At 46.0% G+C, this 23,260-nt stretch overlaps 3 protein-coding genes across 10 annotated transcripts in view; all 3 read left to right on the top strand.

Moving 5' to 3' along the window:
- LOC149365224 (DNA helicase MCM8-like) overlaps nt 1-23,260 on the top strand; it is a 90,486-nt gene that overhangs the window by 18,620 nt on the left and 48,606 nt on the right. For all 8 annotated transcript variants that reach the window (XR_016282535.1, XR_016282536.1, XM_089541033.1 and 5 more), the window contains 4 exons: nt 3,305-3,584; nt 4,390-4,649; nt 19,776-20,002; nt 23,027-23,225. Coding sequence is in view for 6 of the 8 variants with exons in the window: in XM_089541033.1 (XP_089397159.1) it covers nt 3,305-3,584; nt 4,390-4,649; nt 19,776-20,002; nt 23,027-23,225 (966 nt within the window). In the remaining 2 variants the exon portion in view is untranslated. The remainder of the gene's footprint in view (nt 1-3,304; nt 3,585-4,389; nt 4,650-19,775; nt 20,003-23,026; nt 23,226-23,260) is intronic.
- On the top strand, nt 4,987-6,444 carry LOC149365227 (uncharacterized). Its single transcript, XM_089553686.1, has one exon. It carries the CDS (start codon nt 5,038-5,040, stop codon nt 6,442-6,444), a length of 1,407 nt encoding a protein of 468 aa, XP_089409812.1. The 5' UTR covers nt 4,987-5,037.
- On the top strand, nt 6,812-8,069 carry LOC149365226 (uncharacterized). The gene is made up of 2 exons (XM_089543844.1): nt 6,812-6,884; nt 6,978-8,069. Exons 1-2 carry the CDS (start codon nt 6,812-6,814, stop codon nt 7,961-7,963), a joined length of 1,059 nt encoding a protein of 352 aa, XP_089399970.1. The 3' UTR covers nt 7,964-8,069.

The following is a 23,260-nucleotide window of genomic DNA, read 5'->3' as shown; positions in this document are numbered from 1 at the left end:
AGGGCATATGCCGCGATGCGACAGCAAATTGGAACCTTTTCCGGTCTTTATCGAAGGCCTCACGAAGCCGTGTTTTGTGCCATTAGGTCTTGTATTGAGGATAATGGTGTCGTTGAATGGTGTCCTTGCATTCTTTCTTGTGTCAACCTTTGTAACTTTTGACTGCCAGGTCCTTGTTCAACGCGAGGGTATTCGTGTTGCCTCTTGTGTGGCACCTGTACTTACGAATATTTTCTTGACCAGCATTGATCGTGATCTGGCATGCTATTTGGGCGGTGAGATAGTTCTTGAGGTTTTTAGATACATAGGTGACTGTTTGGTTCTTCTTAAAGAGCAACCCGGTTTGACACACATGGACTCTACTGGTCTTTAAACGACACTGGAGTGGTTTAACCTTCACTTAGGAATTACCTGACCAGAATAGACTGCAGTTTTCAGATATTAACTTGATTCTAACACCAGACCACATGTGCTGGATATACTCACCATGAGCCCGAAAAGACCTGTTGCCGTATGAGTACGTGCATTCCAAGACGGTAAAACGGGCCATTGGTATGTTGTGCTTGAGGGCAGCCTTGGGGAAATCATGTTCATCTGGTACATGACAGCCTCAGTGATCAGGTTGGTGGGTTGCTGAAAGCTGGTCTCCCCATTTCAGTTGTGATTGCTGTGGTGGAGAAGCAGAGATTGAAGATCAGAGCACCCCAGGAAGTTGGCGGTAGTGAAGAACTCAGACTGGCGGTTGTCCCCTATATTGATGCGGTGTCCCACAACCTGAAGAACGTAGCCAATCACTACGGTGTGCCGCTGGCATTTTCTGCCCCGTGCAAGTTGGCCTCACTCGGATCATCTTCAGAGAAAGACGCTTGCGAGACTGCATGAAACGCCACGCCACCCAGTGCGTCAGGTGCTCGGTCGGGGTTGTACACGACCTGACGTGTGGGAAAGTTTACATTGGCCAAACCGGCCGATGTCTAAACACCAGCTTTCGATAAAGACTGGAAAAGGGTTTAATTTGCCATCGCACCGTGGCGCTTGCCCTTTGACTTCTTGCGATAATCCGTTACTGCCTTTGCTGGGAAGAACCAAAATTTTGAGGTGTAGTAGTGACCAGGAGGCACGCGAGCTGGCTGGCCCTTTTTCAATAAGAACAAAAAGCATGATTGTGTCAGCGACACCTTGATGAAGTTGTATCAGAAAGAAAGCAGGTTTCTATCATGTGCGCAGTAAATGTTTTGGCAGACATGATGATCTAAGTTATGTATAAACCCAGTTGCAAGCCTCTGCCCATCCTTGTTGTCTTCTCATCCGTGTTTTTTTTGCGCAGTACCCTTGCTTAACCAACAGCCTGTAACAGCCTGTAACACTTGCGAGTCCATAACGCAGCGAGGTGTACGCTGCAGTGTCTTTTCAAAGAGCAGAAGCCTCCCACGGTCGGCTGTCTCTTGCCATCCAGGGACAACAAAATGCAGGAACTTTCATTGGGCTTGGTTATATTACATAATGGAGATGCCAGCTTCTACAGGCCCCATACTTTGCTGAAACTGAAAGAGTTGCTGTTGTATCTTGGACGGTTAGTTTAGAAAGAACTGAAAAAAAGAGGCTTGACAGGCAGAAGAGCGGGGTCTTATAGGTAGTGCGATTTCATTACAAAAGGGCTTAGCATGAACACACAGAACGAAAGGAGGTAAACCGTACTGTACGGGTGTTATATGAACTAAGCATTTATTGTGTGCCCCTTCCAAGGCCCGGATTTGCCCGCATGCCCAGCCTACTTTTTGCTCCAAGGAACCCGGAAGAGTACCACCACAAAATAGGAGAAATAATACTATTATCAGAAAATATGAGACTTGTTAATGTAGTGTGTGGAACATTACAGAGCAATGGCATATACTGTGGAGGATATTCAGAGCCAAAAATTTAGTACCAAAACAGCAAAGACACCCTCATAGTTCTTGGCAAGCTATATTGGACTGTTTAAAGTAAACTGAGAAGAACAGAAAACTGGGTGAGTTGGTTTTTATGCATTTTTTAACAGCGCAAAAAAGACGACTACATTTATACACAACAACAGGGGTGCTGACTTTCAACTGTAAACTGTAAAAGTAAACTGTTTCTTCATTCTGTAGGTGCACTTCATAGATATGCTTCTACTACCATGCTTAATGTTTCTTGTAAAATTAAGGTGGCGGCAAGCAAAAGTAGTGTGTTGATCAGATTTTAATGCTTCAAAACCTGAGAGGTTTGCAAAGAGAGCAAATGATTTTAAGGAAAAAAGTGGTACATATTCTGTTTCGTCTGAATTGTTTTGTGTTTTCCGCATTTTCATTTTATTGCATTCTTGACATCTTGCATTGCACATTACCGAAGATTAAGAAATTTGCACTCTGAAAATACAGTTGAACCTCATTAAAACGAAATGGTTTATAACGAAATAATGAATATAACGAAGGCATAACGATTCCCCTTGGAAGCTCGGTCAACACGGGCCCAAGTGATTGCCGGGCTCCTTCAACTGCAACTGTAGGTGAGATCTGGTGCTGATTGTCTTGAGCTGCCATTTGTTAACCCCACGAGAGCATAAGGAGTGGGCGTTCATGGAAAGTGCCTGTTCACTACAGAAGCCTGAGCCTGGCCCAGGCCTGGCAAAAATTTGCTGTACTTGGCCTGGCCCATGCTTTTGGGTAAGCCTGAGACGATGCAGTGCTATAGTGCAAATCTTATGGCCGAGTTTTTTTATAACTTTAAGGTGTCATAATTTTGGCCCCAAAACATGATTACAATAGCTTTTGCTGCATTTTGAACTTTTGGCTGCATGCAGGGAAGTTCATGAAATTTCTCTACGAAGCTCAGGGGAAAGTTAGAGCTTTCGTTGCTCAAATATGTGCTTATGTGTGTTGGTTTCAGTATCACTATAAACAAGGGCTTTACCATGTGCACTGTGGTAGCTTCTTTTTTTAACTGTGAAGTGGGTTCGCACTGACTGCCGCTTTATGAAGGCTCCTGAAGAGGAGGGAAGTCATATACAACTTTGGCCATACTCTCTAGATGGCAGCACAGGCTGTTTCTGTGGCTGAGAAAGAGCTTTCTACAGCACTGAGTCTCTTTTCGTGGCTGCCATGCCTGCTATTCAGTTGGCTTATATGTTGAACACATTTTTAATTGCCGCGTGTCAAGAGGATATTACTGTGCCACAGGGACTTGCGTTAAAGGAATCCTGAAGCATCAGTGTGTGGCAAGAAAAGAAATGATAGCCACTTGTCCTCTCGAGTAGCACGACCACAGGTGTCCCTCTCTCTGCCAGGTTGTCAAGGCTGGCCTGCTGTTGGCCCTGTTTGGCGGCGTGAGGCGTTACTCGGATGACCCCGACCATGTGCCCGTGCGTGGCGACCCCCACGTCCTGGTGGTTGGGGACCCGGGCCTGGGCAAGAGCCAGCTGCTGCATGCCTGTGCCCGGGTGGCCCCCCGGGGGGTGTTCGTGTGTGGGAACACAGCCTCGGTCGCGGGACTCACCGTCGCAGTCAGCCGGGGGTCGGCCGGGGAGGCCTCTCTCGAGGCCGGCGCCCTGGTCCTCGCAGACAGGGGTGAGCTTGGTTGGTTCTGCATAGCATCAGCTCAAGGCTAGTAGTGCACATGAAATAGGACAGCGGTTACAAACACAAGCGCTCTGCTGTGTGGCCACTTCACGTCAGCTGAATTCACAATGGGGTGGGGATGTTGCCATTGCACTAAGGCAGGGTGGTCATTATTTAAACTTGTGTCATGCACTGAAACATGGGGTGCATTCCGATTTCAACATTGTGACAAATGCGAGGTGTGCACAGAACCAGCAGAGGTTGAGTAATCACGGTTTGGAAAGTTTGCAGGCAGTAACAACTTTTGTTTGCATGAAAAAAAAATTTGCCTTTGTGGAAGATCTATAATGTTTTGGTAACGTGGTTGGTGCACAGTAGCAGCGCACGAAAATGGCAGCGCACTGCAAAGCAGAAGGGCTGAAGTTCATAAATGCTGATAACGCATGAACGCTCTCAACAGTGCTCTGTACTCTTCTTGTTAACTTGTACAACAAACTTGTGCCTTGTGAAAGGCTTTTTCTTCTTGTTGTCTGCAACCTTCCCACAAGTTCTGCAGTTTTGTGGAAGGTCAGAGTGTAATTCTCTGTTATCACTGGCAGATTCATGATGAACAGTGTGCTGTCTGCTTCGAGGGAAACGTTTGGGGACCTTGGAAACTTTGCAGTGCTTAGTGGCTGGCAGAAATGGACCAATTCATTTTGACTGCCAAGCAAAGCACTCCAGTCTGCCCCATATCAGAGTCAGCCTAGTTCACACAAGCCAGCGCTCGAACCGCTTGTGGCAGATGCGAAACTCCCTCTGCTTTCCTCACCAGGGTGCTGCTGCATTGATGAGCTGGACAAGATGTCGGTGGCGCAGGGAGCCCTGCTCGAGGCCATGGAGCAGCAGTGCGTGAGCATAGCCAAAGCTGAGCTGACCGTGTCGCTGCCAGCGAGGGCCGGGGTCCTGGCCGCAGCCAACCCCCTCAAGGGCCACTACCACCGGGGCAGGACGGTGGCGGAAAACCTGCGCATGGGCAGCGCACTGCTGTCCCGCTTTGACCTGGTCTTCATCCTGCTGGACCAGCCTAATGCAGTGAGTGTGTCACCCCCCGAAGGAAGGCGTTCCACCACTGTCCCTAACATTAATTAAGGGGGACGCAGCGAGTAAAACGACAAATTCGCTCAATATCACGGTGTAAGAAGTAGCTTAGGTGACTGAGCGGCGTGGGCTGGGCGCGAAGCGGAGAGAAGGCGTGGAGTTCTCCTTTCTCCACGCGTCAAGAGAGGGCGCTAGCAACTTGCGCCCGCTGAGACCCCCGCGCGCCGTCTTCGCCCGCGCCTATATCATCGGCTGGTTACCGCTGTATTGCTGCCACGTGCAGCGTGGCCACGTGGTTGCTGCCCACCGTGTTTTCTCAACGCATTTTTCACTTGGCCGTCAGGTACGTCTGAACCTTCGGACTGTTTCATGAGCCTGCATAATGGGAAAGTGCTTCGTACCGTTTTGCAACACTGGTTACAAGTCTTGCAAAGAAAAGTACTCGCTTTTCAAGCCGCCAAACGATGAAGCAAGACTTGAAGCATGGAGACGGGCTATACCTCGTAAAGACCGCATACTCCAAAGGAGGGACCGTGTTTGTGAAAAGCATTTCGCTTCTCATTTTATCCTGAAGACGTGGTCTGCGGAAATCGACGGTCATGTGTTGATGTCTGGAACAAGAAGAGCGGGCCCTTCAAAAGACGCTGTGCCGTCAATTTTCGAAGGCGCTCCAAGCTACCTCTCGAAAAAGATTAAAAGCCCTCGAAAGCATGTGAACAGGCTAGCGCTTCCTGTGGCTGCTTCTGTGAGTGACCGGAACAGTGACAGCAGCAGCGTGCTGATGTCAGATAGCAACATAGATGTTTTTCCAGTGGACAGTATGGAAACATCTTCTGACGATAACGCTTGTGTTGCAAAATCCAGTGAGAATGACTCATCTCACTCATCGTTCGAGCAGCTTTTCAGTGGAGTATCTTGCATTAGCCTACCACAGCCTTCATGGGCAGCGCATCTCATCAATGTAGCAGGAGTGAGGGACGTCGTGTTTATTGACGCCGCGGTTGCGCATAGGACAAGCGACGGATCGTCGATACTGTTTAACAGGAAGGCGGTGCACATCAAAAGCGACATGACCGTGCAAGTCTACATATTCGACAAGTTGATCGACCCTACTGCAGTGGGCATTAGCCCCTTCGCCACGTCACCCCTTGAAGTTCAAACCATGCTGAAAGTTGTTGACAACACAGATGTCTGTGGGGGAGGACCTAGTTTGAAGGACTTCCCTGATGTGTCCCCTGAATGTGCTTTTGTGGACTCTCAAAAAAACTGGAAACACAACAAATGCCTTTTGGTGACATCTCGGGGTGCCATCTGTCGTCTGTGTTCTGGCCTTCCTGACACCCTAAGGATACATGCTGATCGCCGAGCTGCGCGAGCCAAGCAGCAAATACCTTTCAAGCGCTTCAGGTTGTCGGTGGGGCCTGTCCAGCAACAGAAGCTTTCTGCTTTGCGACGTGCAAGGTCAGCCCTTCAGCGTTCAAGAGCACGACTGGCAAAGCGCAACAAGCTTCTACTGGGGCAGTTGCAGGCGGCGATGAAGCAGCTAACAGATTTGCAGGAACAAGATATCAAGGAGAAACTGAAGGGACTTGATATACCGCCAGCACAGCTGCTTTTGCTAGAAGAATGTATAGCAGCGGCTAAGTGCGCATCAAAATCAAGCAGACGGTACACGGACGACTGGATCCTGTTGTGCCTCTTGCTGCATATACGGAGCCCGGCCACCTACTCTTTTTTACGGAACAATGACATATTGCCTTTGCCGTGCGTCACCACCGTGAGAAAATAATGTTACGCGGCGGCCAGCCGAAGAATGAGACGTGGTGAACCATGGCTATGAGATGATTTAATGGCCGCTGGCCTAGCGCGAGCGCTCCGTCCCGCGCCACTGCCAGCTTCATCTTTGTCACACTACCCTGTGTTTTGAGTACCCAATGGACAGTTCAAGAAATGTGTACGTACTGTCTGAAACACCTCATCTTTTCAAATGCATCAGAAACAGGCTACTAGACAAGAAGGTTCTCAAAAAAGACGGGAAGCTGATAAGGTGGTCCTGCTATGATGCCTTGTTCGTTGCAGACAGCAAGAACAAAACAGAGCTCAAAGTATGTCCCAAAATAACATACAGCCACATAAACCCTTCCAAGATGCTCAGGATGAGGGTAAAGCTTGCCACGCAGGTATTCAGCAACTCTGTGGCTAAAGGAATTCTTTTTTATGCAGAAAGAGGTGCGCCTCGTCTAACCAATGTGGAGCCGACGGTCGAATTCACGCTTTTTTTAAATGACTTGTTTGACGCTTTAAACCGGCGCTTTCCGGCAGAAGGTTTAAAACTGGAGTGCAAGGATTTTGGTGTCCTGGAATCTGCATCCGAGTGGCTGGATTCGTGGGAGCAACAGGTCGTGAGCGGTGAAATCCACAAGGACCTCTTTCTGACACAGTCAACTGCCGAAGGCCTACGCGTAACATTGCAATCTGTGCGGGAGCTGTCAATTCACCTGCTGAAGAACTGCGGCTTCAAGTATGTATTGACGGCAAAGATGAACCAAGACCCGCTGGAGCGCTTCTTTGGCATAATCAGGCAAGCTGGTGGGCAGAATGAGCACCCGACGTTTCCCACCTTCCTACAGCTGTACCACATGCTCAGCTTATATTCTTTGGTAAAACCGCCGAAGTTTGGGAACTGCACGGTGCTTGATAAAAGGCAAGCAGCTGTTGTGACTTTGGCTGACATCAGAGAAATATATAAGGGCTCAGCTGCGCAACATGCAGGAAAGTTGCATGAACTGAAGCAAAGACTTGACGGGCTCATCGATGATGGAAACTGGAAGTGCGACGATGTCTTCGATTTCGACGACCCTGACACAGATGCAACTGTAGTTGACTGCATTGTCTACTACGTTACAGGGTTTGTGTCAAGAAAACTTCGCAATGTTACAACCTGCTCCGTTTGCAAGGGTGCTCTTGAAGGACAGAAAGGTCTCGCAAATGTGCCTGAAGCTGATCTCGTGAACTGCAAAACCAGGGACTGGCTCACGCATCCAAATATGCACCTCTTTGACTTGTTCAAATACACTGAGGAAAGGTTTGCTAAGTACGCTGATGACAGGGATGCATACGACAAAACTACTGATGCCGTGCTAGAGAATTTCCACTTCACGTTTCCTTGTGGTACGCACAAAGAAGAAATGCTCGCCAAGTTGCTACATTACTACATATGCCTACGCATGCGTCAGTACTGCAGGCAACTGAAGAACAAGCATGAAAAGAAGAGCCAAGACTTGCGCAAAATGTCTAAGCTTGTGTAAGCAGGACCGCTTCAATGAACTGAACATGCCTTTTCTTGCTTATTCGTGTTTCATTCACTTCTTTTATCGAGCATGTTATTTATATTGACGTTTTGTATTACATGCTTTCTTGCCTGAAAATTCTAAAATTCAGTATATAAAATATAAATGACATGAAAAAAAAGTGTTTTGATGCGATGCTATGCTACATATGCGGGGAATAGCAAAGAAATAATGCCGGTGGCTTTTTAACTAGCGACGCCAAATAAGGTTGATTAAAATACTACATGTGTAATGAAAAAAAAAACGCTGTTAGCTTGTATCCTTACGCGATTGCGACAGCAAGCACGGCCGCAACAGTAGCTGTTTATAACATCCTGTCAATACGAAATAATTGCTCAGGCCTCGGCTTTTGTTGTTAAGGAGAGGTAATGATTTATATCCAGCCTCCCGCAAAACTGAACCAAACCGTTCCTCGGCCAGATTTCTTTCTTACTGCGCGCGGTTTATAATCAGGGTGTCAGACTCTGTTGGCACCCCACAACTAAGTATGAACAGGGGTTAAACGAGCAGACCTCATATTAGGCACAAACCGCTCGAAGGTCTTTGAAAGCACTGTGTTAAAACGGAAAATGCCGATGCCCTCAGCTAACACCGTGCCCTCAGCACCATGAGCGGGGCGCAGTTTTCGCATTGACGGGGCGTACGGGAGGCCGGGCCAAAGGGGCGCAGTTGCTCGCGCCATCTGTAGGCGCTCTCTAGAAGCAGAGCCTTTCCGCCGTGCGGCCCGCGCCACCGTCCTCTCACCTAAGCTACTTCTTACACCGTGCTCAAAATATTTGTTTTACCAGTTAATTTTTATCGGTAACCTGCAGGTCTTAAATAATAGCAAAATACACAGCACAAATTTAGAAAATCACGTCTTTTTGTATGTGTGGCCGTCAAAAATTGTGAGCGAATCGCTCTTGTGATGGGCCCAGTGCATTGCGAATTCCGTGGGTTTCCAGCAACAGAGCATCGCCATCTTAGTATCGTCACGAAGAAGAGAGGTATGAAGATCACAGCTTCCATTGGTTGTAATGCCATATTTCTCTCGCCAAAAGGAAAACCATGGGAGTAATAAACGAGGTAGCGGGAATAAACTTTTAAGGTTGATTTTTTCTTAGCTTTTACATTTTCTGCAATTCCTATCATTCATCCTTTCGGCATTTCGTAACGAATGACAGTAGAATGATTCTGTTTGTGCATGCATCCTAGGACATAATGGAGTGCAGTAATGCTCTAGAATGTTTCATATACATCATCATCAACATCAACGTCAACCTGACTGCACCTACTGCAGTGCAAAGGCCTCTCAAGTAAAACGCTTGCTTGGGTAAGTTGGTATGTGTAATAGAAACGGCGCGACGAACAAGGACAAGAGTAGAACACACAGGACAGGGCCAGCCAGCACCCTGTCCTGTCCTGTGTGTTCTACTCTTGTCCTCGTTCATCGTGCCATTTTCAATGCATCCTAAAGGCCTCTCCCATGTCTCTCCAGTTATCCCTGTCCTTTGCCAGCTGTGGCCACCGTATCCCCGCAAACCTCTTAATCTCATCCGCCCACCCAACTTTCTGCTGCCCCCTGCTACGCTTGCCTTCTCTTGGAATCCACTCCGTTACCCTTAAGGACCAGTGGTTATCTTTCCTTCGCATTACATGCCTTGCTCAAGCCTATTTCTTCCTCTTGATTTCGACTAAGATGTCATTAACCCACGTTTGTTCCCTCAACCACTCTGCCCGCTTCCGGTCTCTTAATGTTACACCTGTCATTTTTCTCTCCATAGCTCGCTGTGTTGTCCTTAACTTAAGTTGACCTCTTTAGCCTTCACGTTCCTGCCTCGTAGGTGAGCACCAGTAAGATGCAGCTGCTGTACTATACCATACCGTGGTAAGGGCTGCACTTTTTTTTCCAGATTCGAGGGCCAATTTTCGGGATGAGGCTCATACACGCGATGTGCGAAAAAAGAATTTTTTTTGTTAAGTAAAAACACACCAATCGGGGAATGAGCGGCATTTATTCTACGTTCAATCGTCACTCGTGGAATATTTTGACTAAGATGGTGCTGTGCTCTGGTGCACGCTCGTCCCACAAGAAGCCATGCAGCATGTCCGCTGTCAACACTTGCATCACAGAGCAGAGCAGCTCTTCTTCCAGTGCGGGAAACTTGCACGGCTTGCCTCAGAAAGCCCGCTTTTTGCAGCTTGTGTTTCTCTTTTGGTTGCACCATCATCGGGCGCACTTCTTGGCCACATCGAATTTTCTGCCCGCCGCACGCTTGCTGTGTTCGAGAGCAAACTCCCAGCCATGTAGCTATTAAGGTGCTTGCCCATCATGCTGAAACCACAACGCTCGGCGCCAGCACGCGAAAGCCACAACTACGGTGAACACACTAACACACCACAAAAGGCTGGAGCTGGCATGGGAGCTGGCCAGGGGGGTAAAGCTAGTAAAGCTGAGCTAGCAAAGTGGTCCAGACATGTAAGTCGCCACCTTACTTGCACACTAATGAAGCCAGCACAGTCTTTTCTCGCAAAGTCAAGGAGGGGTAAAGTTTGAACTTGAATCCGGAAAACTGTGGTAGTGAAAATAACTATATGTCACCCTTACGCATATTTTCAATGTTTTAAACACGTTTTATAATCTCTAGCATACTGATTGTGGTCATTTTTTTTAATATCGGACAATTGTGAACATGTTCACGAGTAAACTGAGTAAACGCTCTCGGAGTTTCGGTTTTAAACTTCTGCTTTTGAACCTGATTTCAGGTTGCTTAAGCTATGGGATCAAAAAATTCAACGCAAGGAGCCGCATACAACAAGGAGTCACTCGTGCTCTCGTGCCCCGCGATGCCACCTTCGTGCGTTGCATACATGGCAAAAGCTCCAAAAGGATCGGGCATGTTGCTTCATTTGTGAGTAAACGTGGGAAGTGATACATCCGTACATTTCGCGACAACTGTGTACTGCAATGAACGAAAATCTCCCGCTCTCGGAACTCTCTTTAAAGACGGATGACACCAAGCGAATGAACCTTGCTGCCGTTTACTTTTTCACGGCATTCGGCTTTCTTAACGCCATTGCCTCAATCTGCTTGACAGAGTACACATAAAGGAGCTACTTATAAAGGATGTAGGTGTTCTTGCTTAAATGCGTTTTTATTACGTTTTTCAGCACTAATGCATGCGGCAGTTAAAGGTAACACTGTTGAAATGAATGGCCGCGCAACGACAACGGCACAAGAAGAAGAGACAACACATGCGCACTCTGCCAACTGTTTATTAGACGTAAAAGAGGCACACTCGTAATCCTCACCTCACGCATGTGACACAGAGCATTATCACTCCGAACACAGCCAGTGACAGGAAATCGGCAAGAAAACAAGACAGCATACATGTAATCGCAGAACGCTTTTTATCCCATGCATATAAAGTACTAGCGTCTGATAAATGGATTTTGAAACCAAATAGGGGAATTAAAAAAAAATATCTCGGCAAAAGCAGTGTCATACATTAGAAGCAAAAGCAGCCAAAACCTAAAAAACCAAAACAAAAGCAAATAAGAACAAAAGCCCATCACAACGAAGAACCAAGCACCCACAATTTAATGCTAGAGTTGAACGAAGGTATCTCGGGCGGTACATGCTGTTTCGTGCATTTCTGCTTCCACCTTGTTTCAATCGTTCGTTATGAAGCTCTGAGCGTTGCTGCGTACGAAAAATCCCATTACGAGCTCGTCCCGCACCAGAAAAGACACGGCACCATTTTCCTCGGCGAAGGAGAAAGATAAAAAAAAAATGCATGAGGCCCGCGCTAGTTTAGAAAACCTTCAACATTTACTATAACAAAACGCTGAATATTCAGAATAAACCTGACAGAGCAGTTGCTCCATTTACCTTGGGAATCCGTTTCCTTTGGGGATTTTGTTCGTTCTTTTGGGGCCAAAGCAAATTTCCGACGTGTATTTGCACTTGGCAACAGAGGACATGCAAAATCTCGCGCGCTCTATGGCTACAGACGAAATACACTCCAAGCGCGTCACAATTGCCGTACTTGCCTTCAGATAACAATTCAGAAAAAACAAGGCATCCATATGAAGTTACAGTCGGTATACGATACCACGTACCATCAGAAATGCTCCAAATGTGCCGATTTTCCCACTGTTTACAGCATGTTTACAGCAGTCGAGAGGTACTCTGCATACCGCCATCTTCCCACGGACTACGTTGCCAGGTTCTAACTCCATTCTTTGTCCAGATTTAGCAAGTGTCTAAACAGCTGGCAGCACACAAACGGTTGGATCATGGCGGCGCTCATGCGTTGCCCGCTGGCTTGCTTGAATGGGATTCTTCCACTGTGTATGGGCATGAGCTCAATGCGCAGCTTTCCCTCTAGAGTCAGTATATTAACTCTGTGGAGCTGACGATTCCAGCGATAGTCATGCCATAGAGTTTCTTATGGCATCTTCGATAAACTCTCATCAGATTTGCTCCCAAACCACTGCAGTGCTCAGGGACCCGCGGTAGTGGAGCTCCAAGCCGGGGCGACATCGAATACAAACTGCATCGTGCTGGTGCCCGTTCCGAGTGCTGCCTTGCGTGTGTAGGTGGCGTTGGCCCGAAGCCATGTTTGTCAGGGAGAATGAAGGAAGTAAAACTTATGCGCTCACTTTTTAGTTTGCATTATAGTCTGGGCTATGCCCACAGGAACCTCGTAATTGTTTAGTGATAATAACGGCAGGGCAGTGTGACATGCTGTCCGCAGTGGCGATGTCTGAATTAGCATCCGCCTTGTATGCGGGAGGCACGGGGCTCGATCTGCTCAGCTGAAGTGAGGCGTGATGCTCGGAACATAGAGTTTCTTACTATTACCTAGAGGTAGAGCTGGCGACGCTGCACTTCAGCCACCATGGACGCTCAAAGCATCATGGGGCGGTGAGCTACTTGGTGCGGGACAGTCGTGTTTTTTTGAGAACACAGAGTGTCATTACTAAAATGTTTCACTCCGAAAACACTGTTCGTGTGTGCTCAGACCACTTTGGTGGGAACGCAGTATGCAAAAACCATAGTAGCGAAACCACAACACACGACACCAATAAAAGGTTTGTTTTTTTTTCCGAAATGCCATTAAAAAACCTTTTAAAGTGTTTAAGCAACAATACTTTTTCTGAAAACTTATTTCCTTTTAAAAATGCGCCGGTTAATCACGAAATATTAGTTATTGTAGTGTTCAATGCTTGGAAAATAGGAAAGCGAGTCATCTCTTATTTTGGGCAAACTTTTTATTCACATGCTTTTCTGCTCATTTGTTGCAATCATTAGACAGGATAATGAATGTGAGGACATTCCTGACTATCAAACAGCGTTTATTTTGCATTATTTTTTGGCCAAAAGTTGTAGTTCTGCACCAAGTAGCTCACTGGCACATGATGCTTTGAGCGCCCATGGTGGCTGAAGTGGTCCTGAGGTGGCTCCACGCAAACTCCCATAGAAGGGGCCCCAGCTTTGCCTCTCGGTAATAATAACAAACTATGACTGATGCCCATGTGAATAGCGGAAGGTTGCGGCGGAGGAAAAAGTTGACGATGATGATGATGACCGCAGCCTCGGGCACCATCCATGGACGGCATTTGGATGCTTGTGTGTGCGTGTGTGGCCTCCGCAATCAAGCGACCGTTGCTTGCCGCCGGAGCCGATCGTGGAGGCCACGGTGAGTGCATTTAGAAGGCTTTTCCCGCCTGGGTCATGGGAAGTTCGGGTGCGGCCCTTACACAGATTTATTTTTTAACATTTTCTTTGGGAAAAAGGGGCGCGCCCCTTACCCGCATTTATACGGTACTTTTCTCTTGAGGGATATTGGCAAACTGCCATTCAAGATCTGAGAAAACCTGCCATATGCGCTCCATTCCTTTCTTATTCTTCCAGTTATTTCCCTCTCATGATCTGGATCAGTGGCCGCTACCTGCCCATAGCAGCCTTTCTTTTTTTTTTTTACCACTTCCAGCACCTCGCTACCAATTATAAACTGCTGTTCCCTTGACTGTTCAACATTAATTCGGTTTCTTGCATGTTAGTTTTAAGACCTACCGTTCTGCTCTGCCTGTCTAACTCATTGATCATGCTTTGCGGCCCATCTCCTGAGTGACTTAGCGAGGCAGTGTCAGCAGGGAATCGCAAATTACTTAGGTACTCTCCATTAATCCTTATCCCCAACTGTTCATAATCCAGGCCTCACAACACCTCCTGTAAACAGGCGATGAATAGCATTGGCGAGATCATGTCTCCCTGCCTGACACCCTTCCTTATTGGAATTTTATTGCTGACTTTATGGAGAACTATGGTAGCTGTGCAGTCATTACAGATATCTTCCAGTGTTTTCACATAAAAATCTACACCCTGATTCCGCAATGCCTGCATGACTGCTGAGGTTTCCACTGAGTCAAGTGCTCTCTTGTAATCAATGAACGCTATATAAAGGGTTGGCTATATTGTGTTTCTCTGTCACCTGATTGATAGTGTGAATGTGGTCTATTGTCGAGTATCCTTTATGAAAGCCTGCCTGATCATTTATTTATTTATTTTATTTATACAAAATACCTACAGCGCCCCCACTGGGGCATTGTTGTAGGGGAGAAACATCAAAGAAACAACAGATAAAATACAGTAATTGAGGCAAATGATGCAATATAACAGAGAGAACCCATGGACTACAGGAGTAAAGGCAAAAATGAAAAGAACATTGCAGAAACAAAAACACGCCCGCAACAGATACGGAGAAAACGACATTTAAAATACAGCACTCTTTTAGCTAACACAAAAATAGACATTTGGTTGATTGAAGTCTAAGGTTGACCTGATCCTATTAGCGATTACGTTGGTAAATACCTTGTAGGCAGCAGACAGTAAGCTGATCGGTCTTAATTTTTCATCTCCTTGACGTCTCCTTTCTTATGAATGGAGATTATGTTAACATTCTTCCAAGTTTCTGGTATGCTCGACGTCATAAGGCGTTGCTTGTACAGGGTGGCCAGTTTTTCTAGCACAATCCCCCTCGATCCTTCAACAAATCTGCTGTTATCTGATCCTCACCAGCTGCTTTCCCCCTTTGCATTGCTCCTAAGGCTTTCTTTACTGCCTCCTTTTGTTACTGGCACGATGTCCCATTGCTGTGCACTACTGCCTCTGTCATTATTGTTCTGGTTGCATTGGCTACTGTACTGATTTGCATAGCACTCTTCGGCTATTTTAGATATCTTATCCATACTGCTAAAGACATTGCAGTCCTTGTCTCTCAGTGCATACTTCTGGTTTCTACCTATGCCTAATTTCCTCCTCACCGCTTTTAGGCTACCTCCATTCTTTAGACCATATACATGGGCAATATTATTTTAAAGTAATGGTTTTGTAAGAAGCGTTTTCTTGTAAATGTGTACCCTGGAATTTAACTTTAATTTCCATGAGTACCAGACATCTAAACAAAACTAAGTTTGTTTTTTTTTCACAGAACAGGGCATTGTGAACATGTTAACACAAAAAACTTGTGGACTTTCTTCTTCACTTTTTAATGCCCTGGGGATGATTTTACTAGGGTGTTAGTTTTAATTACTGAGCAACTGTACCAGCTAGCTGGAAATAAAATGCAGTTCTGAAATCAGTACTAAAAGTTGGATATTCGTGCTAAATTTGGTAAAATTTTATGCATAAATAGTGAAAGTAGCTTTAATTGCCGCATCCTCTTTAAATTTCTTTAAAATGGTTAAACAAGCATGAAGGCCCTCCATTTGTGCAGGTGCACAATTTAATTGAAGCTTTGCGAGGATCAGCAATGAGGGCACCACTAGATCTTCAGAATAGAGAGCAGCATGCAGCTCATTACTCGCCTCTGGATGGATACCATGGAGTCAAGCCTATGTGGCCGTTACTGAGGGGTGCCACATGCGATAATGGCAAATGGACAATAAGCAAAGCCTTCTTACAAAATAGTGGTCCTGAGCATGCAGTCTGTGGACCAGCAAAAAGCTTTTACTGTCAAGGTGTTTTCTGTATTAGTTTTTGGCGATGGCATGTCTATGAGGATGCTCTCTGGCTACTTACTAAACGCAAAGTGTTGGTTTATGAAAGAAACACTCATGATTATCTTGAGGGTCCCATTACAATGTGCAGGCTCTAGGTCCCTCTCCTTTATACTCATGTTTTTGTATTAATCCCTCCTGTACTCAGTGAATTCTTATTTGATTGATTCATTTGATTGTGTGAACACGGGCGTCGTCTTCCCAGCTGCAGGGTCATTTTAGGAGGCAGCAGTCAAGAAATGTACGCAACAACACTATAAGGCTGCTGCTTGCCAGGGCTCCCCCATGCTCCGCCCTTTTCTTCCCATCCCTTACCTACTCCTCACAGTGCTACCTTTCCTTTCTTATCGACCCCTGCCATCTAAGTTCAATGCCAGCTTTACTTTTCTTCTCGTGCGCTCAGCGCGCTTTGCCTCACGGCCCCAAGGCCTTCAAAAAGTTGGCTTCTCCTTGTGCTATCAACCTCGGTGGTGAAGTCATCTCAAAAAAGCTCTATTTTATTGTCTTTGGTATCTATCTGCCTCCCAATGTTCGCCTCGTGATCCTGGATTTCGTGCGGGCCATGGTGTTGTTATTCCACGGCAAGAACGTCGCCACGACCAGGCGCTCTTTACTGCAGCCATTTCTTGTAAATAAATCTTTGCTGTAAACAAAAAAAAAAATGTACAGTTATCTATGGAATGCAAAATGGGATCACAGTTTTGCTTTACTGCTTGCGGGGTTCTGCTATTGCGAGTTGAAAGGGAGAAGTTCTGGTACGTAGTGCTTGAAATATTTATATTATGGTCTTTTAATACTGTTTAGAAGACTGTATTAGAAGAGTGTTTATGTCAGTTATTAAACTAATATTTTAATGTGAAAGCATTACTAGTCTAATTTCAAGAAAAGCCGGCGACTGTTTGTGTGTGTAGTCGCAGATGGTACAGAAAATCCCAACAGTGGCAGGAAAAGTAGGATGACCCATTGGCTGGCCTCCAGCATTTGTACTGAAACTGTGACGCAACTGATGCTCACGCAGCGTTCTTCTGGGTGGTTTATGTGATTTGTCATTGCATATATATAGTTTACATGTGCTTGTCAAGTTGGAGGCTAGCTTGCGACAGGGATTCTAATCGATTATATATGCACCTTCAATTGTATGCCTTCCCAGACTTTCGTATCAGAATTGTGATGCAACCGTTTGTCGTACAGCGTTCCAGGTGGTGTCATAGGCGTGCGTGTGGGTGGCAACCAAATGTCTGTTGTCTTGCGTCCACGACCTGCAAACTCGGCCAACCCCATCGCCTTGCAGTGCGAGGGTCTGTGTGTTTGCAGTCTGATGCAGTGCACAGACATAAACTCGTAGGAAAGAACTTTAATGCAAGTACAGACACTGCGCGTAAACAGTGCACCCAGAGACAGTAATGCTTTTGCATTCCCATCTGTAAGCAGCCTTAAGTGTCTCTGCCAAGTTTTTTGATACAGTGTATGACATTGCTTGTTAATTTTAACTTGTAATGAGATTTTAAAGCCTGCGTTAGAATAATGTTTACTTTGAGCGTTTAAACATCTTTCCAATGTAACATAACATTATTTGGTAATCTTTAACATTCATGTAATGTTCCAAGGTAACATACCATAGCGTTACTGCAACTTAAATGACAATTTTGTAACTTTACTCTAATGTACCCGAGTAGTTGGCATTCACTGTACTGACATGCTATGAGTGTCATGTGTAGCAGTGCATATCATTGCTCTCTCCTTTGAAGAAACTTGCACAGCAGCAGAGTAGTAATTCAGATTTGTTTGCTTTTTGCTGCAGTCTAGAGTTTACTACTATGGCCAACTGGTGGCCTCTCACAGGGTAAGGAGGTAGTACACAATGGAACCCAGAAACTGAATCTGCAGAAGACTAGAGCAGCTCTTTCAAGGGGGACACGGCTTTGAAATCCCCCAAAAATGGCCCAAAAAGAAATAATTTTCCTCAAAAGTGTTGTATCCACTTGTATGGCTTGATTTTTATGCTACCTCGAAGTTGTATTGCTGACATCGACTGATGAACTGCAGAGGCACTGAATTGCAGGGAAACACTCGAGCATTGTGCGTTTTTCTTTATTACTGCTCTCTGCCTCAATACCCACCTTGCAGGGTAGATTTCTTCTTGACTGTTTCATCTACTTTGACTCCGTTTGTTTTGTTGCACTGCTAGGACCAATGTGCTGGCTTTCTTTGTTTTTCAAATTTTTTAATTCTAGATTTCTTGAATGAGATTTTCTTCTCACTCTAGATATGTCAGCACACATTGCATTGCAAAAATTCAAAACTATAATTTGTTCTTCATGAAAAAAAAAAAAAAACATTCTAAGGATGTCCTGACCTGTAGTATACCATTATTAATGCAATGTATGTTGAACAAGTTTTCTGCCTTATTTCCTCAACTCTGCAGCATTTTCACAAGATTCAGAGAAAAAATATTTTTTAAAGAAAAAGTTTTGTGAAATATAACAGTGATATTTTGTCAGAGTAGTCATTACCTACTTTCATTGCTCACCTCATGAATCTTCTATTCTTCTTGCTTGATGTGCTGTCGGTTTTGTATCACTTTTGACGTGATGATATCTGGCTGCACATTTGGCAGAGGAATGCTGACAGGAACCGTGTACATGTCTGCATCTTTTGGATTGCCATCACTGGTATAATTATAGCTGCCTTCTGTGAAATAAACTAGTTGGGAGTTGCACTCTGTACATGGTGATGATGAAGATGTCATACATGTTTCTTCATTGTCTTCTTTGCGCAAGTACATACCTTATTAGAAATGATCCAGCTCACCCAAACAAAAGTATTAATCGTATTCATTATATCCATCATTCTAGATTTATGCGGGTTTAACGTCCCAAAGCAACTCAGGCTATGAGGGACGCCATAGTTGAGGGCTCCGGCAGTTTTGACCACCTGAGGTTCTTTAACGTGCCCTGACATCGCACAGCGCACGGGCCTCTAGCATTTCACCTCCATTGAAATGCGACCGCTGCTGCCGGGATTGAAGCCGTGTCTTTCGGGTCAGCAGCCGACCACTATAACCGCTGAGCCATTGAGGTAGCTCCGCCACTGTAGTGTTCAGTGTGACTACATGGATGGTGGTGTCTTTTTGTTGGCTAGAATGAACTGTCTTTCATGCCAAGTCAAATATGTAGGCACACACATTTTTAAGCGCAAGCCATCATTCTGCATGCATTGGTGGCCTTCAACAAATCCAAGGTAAACTTCACCGCAAAATTTTAAAATTTGTCTGTCCATCTCCGAGGCTGTTGGAGTTGTGTTGGGAAGTTTCCAAGCAGTGACATAAAACTAGTCCATGCAGCACTGCAGTAACCTGGCTTGTCAGAATCGGGTCACACACTGACTCGGCTGTAACCACTGAAGGCAGACGTAGCATGGCTGTTTTAAATTGCATAGTGCCTGATTCGATCAACCTGTCCATCTCGCGTTTTTTATGCCAGCGCCTACCTGTAATGAAGAGACAGACCAGCAAGTCTTTGGATGCACTGAAATGTGTGTGAATGACAGATCAGAGTTCGTGCAACTTGTAACTGCAATTTGTGTGTCGTCTCTCCTTCATCCCTCGTCTGTCAGCGTTGCAATGCTAAGAATGCCAAACCAACTTGCCCAGCAACACACCCTGCAATTTTATGCTCCTTAGCAGACCAACTTTTAATCGTTTTTTTTTTCTTTTCTTTGTTAGGATCTCGACAGGCGCCTGTCAGAGCACGTCATGTTGATGCACTTGCAAGGATCCGCTTCGGTCCTGCCGTGCCGTCGGCAGTTGGAGGGAACAACAGGCGACCTTGAACTGTCGGGTAGCTCCCTGGATACCCAGCCATGCAAGTCGCTTGTGGAGAGGCTTCGTGGGCCTGTTGACGACCCAGTGCCAGCAGCACTGCTGCGAAAGTACATTACTTACTCACGCCAGTAGGTTCCATTCACTGTGTCAGTTTCTTTGCTTTGCTTTGATTATTTGTTATTGTGTGCTTTTTGCAACACCTTGTATTGTAAGCATGCACCGTGTTTGCTTGATTCTAATTACTGCTCTCTTTCACTGTTGATTATACAACAGTGGTACAATGGCTGGCCAGACCTATCTAAGGAGGTGGCATGCAAAAACGTAAATGCATTGTGGATTCTTCCCCCTCTCACCAGAGATAGTGGCAGTTGATCCACGGCTGTGCCGGGGGCGCAATTGGTAGCGAGGTGCTGGAAGTAGTAAGAGATTGTCTACTTAGGGCAGGTAGTGGCCGCTAATCCAGATCATGAGAAGGAAATAACTAGAATAATAAGAATGGGGTGGAGCGCATGTGGCAGGTTATCTCAGGTCATGAATGGCAGTTTACCAATATCCCTCAAGAGAAAAGTATACAAGAGCTGCAGTAAAACCTCATTACAAGAGACACTCAAGGGACCAGAGAGAGATGTCTCTTATAACCAAGGTCTCCTGTGACCAAAAATTCTCAAAACACTGAGGAGCTGGACTAGATAAGTTTATTGCACATCGGCATATAAGTGCATTTAAACACATTCACGCACATTAACAGGAAATTGTTCAGGATGGCTTAAAGACGTCCTTCATAGTAGTTTGTCTTTTTGCAAATGCAGAGTGTATTAGTTTCCTTCCCAACTTCCGTAGGTAAACAATACCTTTGAAGCACTCTTAGGTGCTCGTTGGCCTCAAATGCCGACACTTTTTCTCCTGCAATGTCCTCGACGTCATCCTCCTTCTCCTCTGGTTCGTCCTCTGTGGCACACATACCATTTACTTGTGCGAGGATTGCACGGTCTGTAAGCTCTTCAGAGCCCACGAGGTCCACATCTGCAGATACGAACTCCTCAAAAGATTCTGGTACCTCTGCAATCTCTTGGACGCTCGCTCAAGTTTCATTTTCAAGGAAGTTTTCTTTAGGATGCATATAAGGACCCTCTTCCATCATGTCACCCCATTTAAAGCCTGCTTTTCTGAAACAGTTTTCCACAACTTCAATTCTCAGGCCATTCCAGACGGCTGAGATCACCTAAACAGCCAACTTCACATCAATTACTGTTAGTTGCACAGTCTTGCTGCATGTCGAACAACAGACGTTCTACCAACCTTGTTCTGTACTGCAACTTGACAAAGTGCACAATCCCTTCGTCTATTGGTTGAAGGTGGGATGTAGAATTTGGAGGGAAAAAAATAACTTTAGTGGCTTTGAGCACAAGGCTCTGGTGTGGCAAGGAGCATTGTCCACAAAGAGAAGCACATCATGATTCCGAGCTTTCATCATCTGGTCAAATTTTAGCAGCCAGGAGTTTAAAATGCTGGATGTCATCCGTGCATTCAGGTTTGTTGCGTACGTGACGGGAATGTGGTGCCAGTGGCTGAAACAACGGGGTCGCTTCAACTTCCCAATCACAATGAGGCGCTCCTTCTCAGTTTCTGACATATTGCAACAAAAAAGGATCTTGATGCGCACCTTCGACCGCTTCCCGCCTTGGCATGCATTGGACTTGAACGACAGTGTCTTTTTTGGCCTTATTTTGTAGAACAAACCGCTCTCATCTGTGTTGAATACATCGTCGGGGCTGTAACTGTGAAGTAACTGAGGAAGTTCACGATCTCTCCATGAGGACACACAGTCGGTGACGGCAATTTCGGTGCAGCGAGACAGTAATTACAACTATGTGATGTGTGACATCCAGCTGCCAAATGGAACAGAATTGAGGCAAGGGACGACGTTGGCCACGTTGCATGGGTGCATCTGGGTTGTGTCTCTTCTAAATGGTGAAGAATTTACTCTAGGGACCTAAAAAAGTTGTCCTTAGTAACCGAGTGTCTCTTGTAACCGTGTCTCTTGTATGCAGTGTTGTTAACATGGTGAACATAGGAGAACCAACCAAACCACTTTCAAGTGTCTCTTGTAACCAAGTGTCTCTTGTAACCATGTCTCTTGTAACGAGATTTTACTGTATCTTGCCGGTACTCACCTATAGGGCAGACGTGGAGGCTAACAAAGAGGGTTCAGCTTAAGTTAAGGACGGCACAGCGAGCTATGGAAAGAATAATGATAGGTGTAACATTAAGAGATCGGAAGCGGGCGGTGTGGGTGAGGGAACAAATGCGGGCTAATGAGATCCTAGTCGAAATCAAGAGGAAGAATTGGGCTTGGGCAGGGCATGCAATGCGAAGGCAAGGTAACCGCTGGTCCTTAAGGGTAATGGATAGGATTCCAAGAGAAGGCAAGCATAGCCGGGGGCGGCAGAAAGTCAGGCGGTTGGATGAGATTAAGAAGTTTGCGGGAATACGGTGGCTGCAGCTGGCAAAGGACGGGGTTAATTGGAGAGACATGGGAGAGGCCTTTTCCCTGCAGTGGGCGTAGTCAGGCTGATGATGATGATGATGTGCCTGGGTGATGAAGAGCTCCCTTCATTTAAAAATGCTTTCACCACCAGAGAAGGCCATTGGTTGTAATCTAATGTCTAGCAAGTTTTACCTAGTTGCAGCTCCTTCATTTCACTTGCATAGTCAGGATCACTGCTTCATGCTTCCGACGTGAACCTCCTGAGGCTGAATTCTGTTAGACTGCATGTTGTTGTGTAATGTAGAATAAGCCTGGGTATCACAGAAATGCCAGACACCAAGATGAGACATGAGCAACTAGGAAAAATACAACACAGAGTGAAAATGCAGATGCTGTGACTCTGTGATGCTTCTCCCCAGGAAATTGATACAGTGAGCTTGCTTGAGGTTAGCAGATGTAAAGTTATGTTCAGGCCTGTTTTTGTGATTGTTCTTGATAACCTCTGATTGATGCACATGGATTCTTTTAACGGGTTGTTTCAGTTGTCTCACTGACAGTCACCTTAGTGTTGCCTTTAATGACAACACAAATGTACCACAGCTGCAATTTGCTGCCATCACTCGTGCGGCATCCTGCCTTTTCTCTGCTTCCCTTGCCGTCGTAGGTATGTCCAACCGACGCTGAGCGGTGAGTGTGTGGCACACCTGCAGAAGTTCTACCTCTACCTGCGCGAGAAACGGCAAGCCGACTGTGTCCCGATAACCACTCGGCAACTGGAGTCCTTGATTCGGCTGACACAGGCCAGGGCCCGGCTCGAGCTGCGGGAGGAGTGCACTGCCCAGGATGCCCTGGACATCATCGAGGTGATGTATCTCGGGGTGCTGTGGCCTGCAGCCCT

The sequence above is a fragment of the Amblyomma mixtum genome, chromosome 1 (genome assembly GCF_055824585.1).
Source record: "Amblyomma mixtum isolate Tamu chromosome 1, ASM5582458v1, whole genome shotgun sequence".
NCBI lineage: Eukaryota > Metazoa > Arthropoda > Arachnida > Ixodida > Ixodidae > Amblyomma > Amblyomma mixtum.
Note: the sequence above shows the minus strand (reverse complement) of the source record. Positions and strands in the feature narration are given on the sequence as shown.

Coding starts and splice junctions, on each gene's coding strand:
- LOC149365227 (XM_089553686.1), top strand. CDS start 5,038: ATGGGAAAGTGCTTCGTACCGTTTTGCAACACTGGTTACAAGTCTTGC.
- LOC149365226 (XM_089543844.1), top strand. CDS start 6,812: ATGAGGGTAAAGCTTGCCACGCAGGTATTCAGCAACTCTGTGGCTAAA. Junction 6,885..6,977: donor TCTTTTTTATGCAGAAAGAG/GTGCGCCTCGTC, acceptor GCTTTCCGGCAG/AAGGTTTAAAACTGGAGTGC.